The following is a 10,306-nucleotide window of genomic DNA, read 5'->3' on the forward strand; positions in this document are numbered from 1 at the left end:
TAATGTATGGCAATATAACTAAGTATCTAAAATTATTAATAATGGCACTTTACTCTTGAACATTTCCAATTTTCTTTGCATTTGACTGAGACTTGGATACCATTAGGAAAGACGGCCCGCCCACTTATTTCTCTCCCTGTTAATAAAATATGAATGAAAGTGTACCGTACTACGATTATGATGTACGCATAGTGTTTTAAATTTTTAAATTACTTTATGGATTATTGTTTTATGTATCTAAATTAGTTGATGCAATAAAGTTTATTTGTGTTTCATTATTTTGGGAGATTATTATGACCTCTTGGTTAATGTAGAGTATTATATATATGTGCTGGAAAATATACCCGCTGAAAATTAGAGGGGCAGTAGTTACAAGCTGTTCAGGTGTGTTTATATTGTCGTCCAGCATCCACCCGCCCATCCTGAACTCAATGCCATCGAGCAGGTATTGGCGCATATGAAGCTATATGTACGTTCATCGTTACGGCATTTCATCAGGGCAGACCTAAAGGCCAGATTGGAGGAAGCAAGGTTTGCTGTCACTAAACAGGTGTGGGAAGGAGCTGTCCAACAAAGTCAAGCTTTCGAGAACGAATACTGGCTTACTGACAACGTCCGGGATTGCATAGATCCAATCGTTGTCAACGTTGCCAATGATGACGAGGACGATCTGTTTTTAGACAGTGATGGGGAGTGAGCTGAAATATCCTTATACATGTGTATATACAGTCCTGTAATTAATAAGTTTTGATATATTTTTCCACCAGTTTTTTATTTTGTATGTCTATGCTGTTTTCATGGTTACTGCAAAAATTTACTTCAAAATCTGTAAAATTTCTGTATATATTGTACATACTTTATTGGATATATATAATAAAATAATGTATATAGTGATCTTACTTTTAAATAAACTATGAGCTGTTTTTTTCCTTCCATATTTATATCTCCAATAATAATCTAAAGTTCCCACTACCACACCATTCTCATGGAAATAGATAAGAAATGTACATGATAAATAAAAAAAACATACAAATGGCTTTATGAAAAGTAATCAGTAATAAATGGTAGTTCGTGTACATTTTAAAACTTAAAGAAAGCATATGGTAGTATACTATTCCATTCATAAGTATCAGACAGAGTAAGAAAGAGAGGAGTGGGCGGGGCTTCTTTCCTAACTCTTGGGCCCTAACTCTTTGGCTAAGCCCATGACAGGTGTTTGTATATTTACTATTAATACTGAGGAAATTGAAAATTTCCTGAGTAAAGTGTCTTAATTATTAATTCAGGGTACTTAATTATATTGCCATATATTAGCGGAAGGTGTAAAACAAGTTGTGCCAAATTTTTAGGAAGATACAGTTGTTATTTAAAAAGATATTTAAGAAAACCTATGCATTTTAGGGCTTGAAATGGTCAGTAGTACGTTGGAATAATAATAATCAGTATAGTAGTTATCATTGTCTTGAACCACTTTAAATTAATCCAGGTATATTGTTCTAGAAAATAGTTTTCAATTTTTTTGTTCCTTGTTTTTACAGGAAAGCATAGTTCATTTTTATCCATACAACAAACAAACCTCATATTTTACTTTTAACCTTGATCCAACTGAAATTTAGATTAGCAAGCACTAAATATATTATTGTCTTACCTTATTCATTATTCCCATTTGTCCAATTCTGTGGTGGTCAAACAGTATGCTGAGTGTTCTTTAGCATTGTTCATCCTTTGTACTCCCTCACATAAAAACTGGTAATGCAATGATTGTAGTGCTGCACCTAGTATCATGAGGTATTTTTTTAAATGTATGTAGATTTTTGTGTGGAGGTAAGAAAGCTTTTCTCTTTTGTATGGTTAATCATGTTTGAATTCTTGTAAGTATGTTAAAATTACTTTTATTATTTATTGTATTAAATCTTGCTTTTTTTTTATTTTGTGTAGCATTTATTTGTCAAGTAGTTAGCATAGATGTGTTTTCAGACTAACACTGTATGTAGGTCAGATTACTTCAGTTTCATAATTCCTACATTAGTAGTACCAGATAGTCCTGTAGGAGAATGCAGTTTTTCTCTGGATTTCTATTTTTATTATAGTGTCCTATATGGGAAATATCTTGAGTGATTTCAACAATGCTTTGATTCATTGTGTATTGTCATGAAGGTGTATGAGTAAGCATTTAAACCTTAAAGATTATTATAAGTATTGGTAATTTGTTCAAATATTAATTCTGAAAACATCAGACAGTGTATTTATGTAATTTCTTGATACATGGAGAGTGACCATTTTCTTAAGCATGGTTATGGCACTACAAACAAAATGTGTTTTGCATTTTCGGAGATAAAACGGTTCCAGTATATGTTGGTGTAGAATATAAATAGTTGGTTTATTGATGTGAAGGATAGATATCAAGGGCCAGATTACTGCAAGATAATTCTTGCAATTTATGAGGAATTCAAGCACTTTAAAAAAGCAAGTCAGGATTTGATGAGGAGGTTACAAAGATGTTCCTGATAATTCTGAAGCAAATAATATAGTACTATGTTATAGTTAGAATGCCATGCAAGTGTTGAACAAGACTGATTTCTTCTAGATTTATGATAAAATGTTCACCGTTCAGAAAGACCTCTTTAGGATTCAAGAATGTTAACCCTTAAACGCCGAAGCGGTAAAAAAAAAAAAATTGTCTCCCGTGTGCCGGAGGTGTTTCAGAGTGAGCATGGAAGCGGAAAAAATATTTTTTTCAAAAAATCACAGCGCGCTTAGTTTTCAAGATTAAGAGTTCATTTTTTACTCCTTTTTTTGTCATTGGCTGAAGTTTAGTATGCAACCATCAGAAATGAAAAAAATCATCATTATCATATATAAATAATGCGATATATGATAGCGCAAAAACGAAATTTCATATATAATTGTATTCAAACCGCGCTGTGCGCAAAACGGTTAAAGGTAACAAGTTACTTTAATCGTTGTAATGTACACTAAATTGCGATCATTTTGGTATATAACACATTGTAAAATGATAAAAGCAACACAGAGAAAATATTATCACAAAATAATGCATGAATTCGTAACGCACGAACGTAAACAAATATTTTTTTTCAAAAATTCACCATAATCTAAATATTGTACTAGACTTCCAATTTCTTTCAAATGAAGACAATGATTGATTATTACTATACTGTAAGAGTATTAGCTTACAATTGCAGTTTTCGACCATATCTGACGAGTTAAAGTTGACCGAATGTAGAATTTTTTTATATATATTTTTTATATGCAATTACTTCGGAAATAAGAAAAGCTACAACCTTCAAATATTTTTCATTTCATTCTACATGAAATTGCGCACATTTTCATATATAAAACTCTATGAAATGCCTAATATGAAACGGAGCAAATATTCCAAGAATGGGACGTACGCATTTCGGAGATTTGTGGCGGAGAATCCGCGCGCGGAGGGAAGAAAGGTTTTTTTTTTAAATTCACCATAAATCTAAATATTGTGCTAGAGACTTCGAATTTGTTTCAAGATGAAGATAAATGACTGAATATTACTAAACTGTAAGAGTTTTAGCTTACAATTGCGTTTTTTTACCATTTCGGTTGAGTCAAAGTTGACAGAATGTGGTTTTTTTTTCTATTTATCGTGATTTATATGCAAATATTTCAAAAATGAGAAAAGCTACAACCTTCAATTATTTGTTGTTGTATTCGACATGAAATTGCGCATATTTTCATATATAAAACTTTATGTAACGGCTAATTTAAAATGGTGCAAACATTACCACAATCGCACGTATGATTTTTTCGGAAGAGTTACCGCGCGGACGTAAAGAAAATGTTATTTTTTTCATAAATTCACCATAAATCGAAATATTGTGCTAGAGACTTCCAAGTAGTTGCAAAATTAAGGTAAATGATTGAATATTACTAAAATATAAGAGTTTTAGCTTATAATTGCGTTTTTTGACCATTTCGGTAGAGTCAAAGTTGACCGAAGGTTGAAATTTTGGCAATTATCGTTATTTATATGAAAATATCTCAAAACTGATAAAAGCTACAATCATGAATATTTTTTGTTGTATTCTACATAAAAATGCGCACATTTTCATATATAATACTCCATGTAACGGTTAATTTAAAATGGTAAAAAAATTATGTCAAAGTGACGAAATAATTTCCGAGATGTGTCACAGATACTTTTTAGTGTGGCAAGAAAGAAATTCACGCTTGCGCGTCTGTGTAACGATTGTAAAGAAAACAACACCTTGATCCGTGAACTCCGAGCATCCCCCAAGGCGCGTGATTCAAAAGTTTTCGGCTGGTAGGCCTATAAGTATTTTTCCGCGAATTTTTAAAAAAACTTTTTTGAGTCGACATATGGTACGTCCATTCGGCATACGGGAGACATTTTGACTTGACATTTAATACGTCCATTCAGCGTTTAAGGGTTAAGAATCACATTAATTTCACTTGCTTTTAAATACAGATCTGAAGGTCATCCCTCTATAAAACTCAAAACTGGTTCCTTTGGCTTTTAAGATCACCTCTCTCATTCAACTATGTATTAAGGCATTATCTCTCCTTTCCAAGCATAATATCCAACTTTGACAATGAAGAACATAATCTAGGTCCTCAGCACTGCTTGAGACAGTATGGTGAAGAAGTTTAGGAGGAATTTTAGTTAGCAAATGTGGTCTGCAACATCATTCCTAGGCATGATTCTGAGCCATCAGTACTATTGAGTGGAAGAAAGTGTCATATGCTAAAGCTTTTGAACCCTAGGATAACAATTATTCAGATTTGAATTAGTAACATAATCGGTTTCGTGTAAAATCATTTTACACTGCTGGATTTTTACTTCTGTCTCACACGTTGTTTAAGGAGTATGAGGATTTATATTTAATATATCTTTCACTCAAAAATCAGCCTTTCCTACAATATACACTGTGTCATTTCTTTGTTACTGCAGAGGCATGCTTTGTGTACATGTCTTTGATAGTTTGGTGAAACTTATTGCAGGTTACAGATTTGCTCTATTACAATTCTTTCCAGTTTGATTCTTCGGATTTTTGAAACTCTTATTTGAAATGAGAAAATATGAAGTACTTTTAGATTTTTTATTTGTTAAATGTATTCTATAATCTTTTTTCTAACAGTGATGTCATGCATAAGGAAAAATATTTCTCAAGATAATTGTTTATGATTGTTCCAAAGGAGTGGGTTACATATTAAACATGAACCTAATAATAATTTTGGTTGACTGTGGCAAATTGATTTTTTCAGCTTTTTGCATTTCTTTGATGTGCTTTATTTTTTTATCTTGTGTCCTTCATAGAATATGAACCAAAGAAATTCTACTGTTCTTTTCAAAAGGCAACTATGAAAAATATTTTAATCTGTGTCAGTTTGGAAATTTTGCTTTCAAAATATTAACATGGTATTGTATGTCTCAACATAATATCTTGTTCAGGTGCTTTATTTATGTAGAGCCCTTCAGTTATTTTCTCAAAAAATTTATTCATAAATTTAATCATCACCAAGGATTATATATTCAAGCATTGATTCTTTTCTTTTTCCTCTGCAGTCTCAAATGGTGCCACGTCAGGGTAGCGTCTCCAGTGTTACCAGTAGTTCAGAGTCTCCTGTAAGACACTGCAGACCTCCAGGTGGTAAGGTTAGTACAACATTTATTATTATAAAGTTTAAAGCCTTGAAAACAAAAATACCAAATATTAGCTACTTGATAAAGAAGTAGAGATGTCATCAGGAGAAAGATCTAATGTCCTTTCACTAGTGACTTACAACATGTAAGCAAAGCTTAGAAATTATAAAGAAACCCCACCCCAAAAATACTAGGAAGCATTAAACATTAACTTACTACAAGGGAATAGACGAAATGATTTTATACTGATTTTATACTATGCTCTAGTTAGACTCCACTTAAGGAGCACTATTGGGAGTAGTATCCCAAGAGAAAGACTAGAGGGAACACGTGCAAGAGCAGACAAACTAAAACCATCAATTAGACCTTTTTTATTCGTAGGAGGCCAGAATATGTACTGCAATCTATATTCTAAAAAAAGCATCAGTTAAGAAGTTAGTTGATAGGACATTCAAAGTTCTTGAAGTTATGAAAAGCACACACTACTGGTATTCATTGACCTCGTGTAATAGAAGCTAAACTGAATCTGTTTTGAAACAAATGACCATATGGTGTTGTGACTTTACCACTGCCTTTCAATTTCAAAAATAAATAAGGTAACATTTCTTTGTTTTTTAGATTGTTTTCTATATCCATATAACTCCATGTAATTTTTATCTTATATTTCCAGGTTTGGAGTATGTCATGTTTAAAGCCCTCTCCCCCTTTAAGGCCTGGGCTATCAGTTCGTGACGAGAAGAAAAATCCCAAACATGGCAAACGAAAAGGTAATTTTGTCAGTGGTAATCATTCTTTTCAAATTCATTTGTCTGGCTTGCCCTCAAGTTATAAATTCATTATTGTATAGTATTTTTAATGCCATTTTCTTTATTTTATCAAATACTGTAGGTGTCATTTATGCTGTCTGAAATAGTAATGAAAATTTGTACAGATTTTTAATGTATTTATTATAAACCCGTTACATCTAATTGGGTCTTTTCATACTAGAGTTGTCAGATGCATTATATATTGGGCTTTTGTAACTTGTGATCACATGTGTCTGTATACCCTGAGAAATCAAATACTGCACTGTTTTCTGGGTTTTAGATCAGGCCAGGAAGACTTCTGAGTAAACTCGATAGTCTCAGAAGTTTGGTTCCCCTGCCTAAATTCCCTAAATTGGGAGTTAGTGTAATAAGTAGTGGGTTTGTGATGAGAAAATTTAATTCTTGAAAACAAAATTTTTTATGCATACCTATCACTCATATTGAATTACTTCCTCCAAACCCACTATCTTTTTACATCTCGTTGATTAGACAAAACATGAGGGAAGGAGTTGACTGAGATTGATCAGTCTGCTCATGAGAATGCAAGAGTACTGGTAGACTGCCATCTGTCTATTCACTTTATGAATGACTGAAATGTCAAAGACTAGCAACAAATTTTTATGAGTCTCTTTTGTTTATAAAAATCTGTTTTTATGTAAGCTTCGTTTTTGTAGGTCAGTTCACATTAAAGTCGACCTCCGCCTATTTGTGGTTCTTGATTCGCAGTTTCACCCAATTGCAGATTTTTCCTTGGAACGTATATCCACATTATTCACAGAAAATTCTCCTATTTGTGAAATTTTTCATAGAGAATATTCACTAATTACTGTATTTTCATATTATTATCATGACTTTAAATACATTTTTCATGATAAAACACTTAAAATAGGCAAGTAGTATAAGTTTTTCTTGAGGAGGGGGTTTGGTGTTTGAACTATCAAAATAGTAATAAGCATTTTTAGAGGGATATCAAGGATTTGCTATTCAGGAATTGATGGAACATATTGATTGTTGAAATTTAAGCAGTTTTATTCGATAATATGGTTATTGAAAATCTTTAACGCCGAGGACTTACAAAGGAATGGATAAAATAGATGAACAAAAATTTCATACTGTGTATGAGCTAATAAGTTTTTATTTATAGATGACAAGTGGCACGAAGATGATGCTTTGATACTTCGAGTAATTGAGGCATATTGTACTAGCGCAAAAACACGGTATACTGTCAATTCAAGTAAGTCAGAATAATTTATTTTGTTTTGGTTTTAAGATAAGGCAACTTATAGATGTTCCTGTGAGTTAGAGACTGTGAAAGGAATCTAACCTTTCTCTCAGGTCATTAGCATTTCCTTATGTCTTTCATTACTTAACTTGAACATAAGAGGAATTGTTTCTATTCCTTTTGTTGTATCCAAGGGAACTGTCTGTGAGATTATATGGTTGTGTTAGTACCTCCATTTTGTATTTATCATGTTAGCAAGATGTGTGCTCATACAATGATAAAACTATTTCTTTTGCTGGAGCCCTTACTTTAGAATATGTACTTGAAAAAGAAGTCTAGCTTTAAAACTTGTCTGTGAAAAAGTTATTTTTAACTTCATGCAGGTTATTGACCAACTCCTTCAGTCTTTAAAGAACTTGTAAGAAGAAAGTCCTTCCAACTCTTGTTTCATTTCTCCCTCTCTGGATCTTCTTCATTCCTCTGAAATCAATTTGGCATTTACATAAAGGAAGAAAATCAGCAGCAAATGTTGAAAAGTTAGAACATTTACCTGGAGAGTAATGACAAAAACCAAATGAAAGCATTTCTAATTGAGCCAGGTTTAATATTAATACAAGAACTTTAAAAAAAATATATATAATTATGAACCAAATAAAAACATTCCATGCATCAGGGTTGAATATTTATTCCTTAAAAAATTACATACAATGTGCAGCTAAGTAACCTGTAGGCCTCTCTGTTATTTTACTCAAGAGGAGTAATGCTTCTTTCTTTAGATGTCCTGGTATATATTGTAATTAAAACGCCTCAGTAACTTGAGGTCTAATTATAGAGAATGTACAGCATGGGAAAGGTAATGTTAGTTGGAGACTGTACTCAGTTGCCAGCTACCATCTTGTTTAACTCAAGTTGAGAGTCTAAAACAGTCCTCGTTTGAAAGTTTGTATCATCAGTTTGTTGTGGAACTTCAGAAGAATAAGTTTCTGATGTGGATGCTACTCCCCACTGCTGATCCAGCCAGCTACTCCAGACCTCACCAGTAATTTGATGCCAGACACTTGATAGGATGAATGATACATACACTTCTCACTTGTCACCCACTTCTCACTTGTCACCCAAGGTCTGTTCCTGTAACTCAGTAAACAAATTTGTTGATAGTGAGGAGTGTGTCCCTCCCACAGTCCTGTCCTCTTATGGATAACTAGGTGGTGACAGTCAATTTATTTATGAGTGTTTAATTTGAAAACAAAATTAAAGAAAAATTGTAGGTTATATATAGGAAAAGTGTGTGTGTATTAGAATAAGACTTTTGGTAAATTTTATTAAGTAAAATTACATGAATAGTTGTTTTTATTTTATACAGTCAATGCCTGTTCACTAGCCTGATATATATAGGTACATGTGTGCACTGTTTATATATATACATGTGCGCAGCACACATAATGTTCCTCTCTTTCTCTTATGCAATATTTTTATTGACCTATTTAATGCAGTACAGTGTTGTACTTATTACAGTAATGTTTTAGTTATATAATTTTTTTTAGTGTGTATGGCAGTGTATATGAACAGGCTTGGATCACATTAAGGAAACTGCACATACTGTGTTTGCTCACTTTTTTCATACTAAATTCTTTATGGAAAAATTTGTACAGAGAAAAGTGAGCAAACACACTTGAGTACATAGTTTCTGTAATGTGATGCATGTGTGTACCTATTCACATGCACACACTCAGACTGGACTATACATGTATGCAAATATTAAAACATTACTGTATTAAGTACAATACAATAAATAAATGTCAATTAAATACTATACCATAGAATTAAAACATTACTGCATTAAGTACAATACTATAAATAAATGTCAATTAAATACTATACCATAGAGACAAAGACACAGAAAGTGTACATTGAACACATGGATATATACACACACACATACACTAGCCAGTAGCTAGCTTACACATTAGCTATACTTAACAAAAACATAATAATTCAAGTAACCTTAATAAAACTTACTGAAAATCTTAATCTAAAACAAAGTTTCATTGAATAATTTTGTATATTTAATCTAGTTTTGTTTTTGTGTTCAGATTTAAGCTCTCATAAATTAATTGTCTCCATTTGAGTTATCCATTCATTAGAGGTGGATGAGATGGAGAGGAGTCAGGGCAAGGGATGAAAGCACATACTCTTGAGTAGTGGAGGTGAAAGGCTGAGAAAACTTTAGTAGCTGACGTGAAACTGTCATGACACCAGTACGTTTCTGCTAGATCTTTCAAGGCCAGGGGCATCAGTCTGTCCATCGCATACTGGAAGAACCTGTCGGTCGTGTTCTAGGAAGGAATGTAATCATTCCATTAATGTGAAATGCTAGGAAGTCTGGCAGTTGAACATCTCTCTTGTTGAATAGATCAGAGGTTCAGTTTCCTTTCTTTGGTCTTTCGTGACCAGGAAGCGAGTACCCAGGTGAGCTGAATTACCTGTCAGTTGAATCCTCCCTCCAAAAGTAAGTCTCTCATGTGTAAAAACCGAGGGTTTGTATTTGCACAGAGTTGATGGGCAGTGCTTCCAACCCTACCATCGGTAGCTATTACCATAACCACCTTGCAAAGTTAT

At 32.8% G+C, this 10,306-nt stretch overlaps 1 protein-coding gene across 7 annotated transcripts in view; it reads left to right on the forward strand.

Annotated features, from left to right (window-relative positions):
• The window catches only part of LOC135215433 (rho guanine nucleotide exchange factor 7-like), a 126,801-nt gene that overhangs the window by 108,146 nt on the left and 8,349 nt on the right, over positions 1–10,306 (forward strand). For 6 of the 7 annotated variants that reach the window (XM_064250081.1, XM_064250080.1, XM_064250085.1 and 3 more), the window contains 3 exons: positions 5,582–5,671; positions 6,330–6,426; positions 7,610–7,699. In XM_064250081.1, coding sequence (XP_064106151.1) covers positions 5,582–5,671; positions 6,330–6,426; positions 7,610–7,699 — 277 coding nt within the window. Of the gene's footprint in view, positions 1–5,581; positions 5,672–6,329; positions 6,427–7,609; positions 7,700–10,306 lie in introns of those variants that run through there. The other variant, XR_010314681.1, reaches the window with a different exon arrangement.

The sequence above is a fragment of the Macrobrachium nipponense genome, chromosome 5, assembly GCF_015104395.2.
Source record: "Macrobrachium nipponense isolate FS-2020 chromosome 5, ASM1510439v2, whole genome shotgun sequence".
Lineage (NCBI taxonomy): Eukaryota > Metazoa > Arthropoda > Malacostraca > Decapoda > Palaemonidae > Macrobrachium > Macrobrachium nipponense.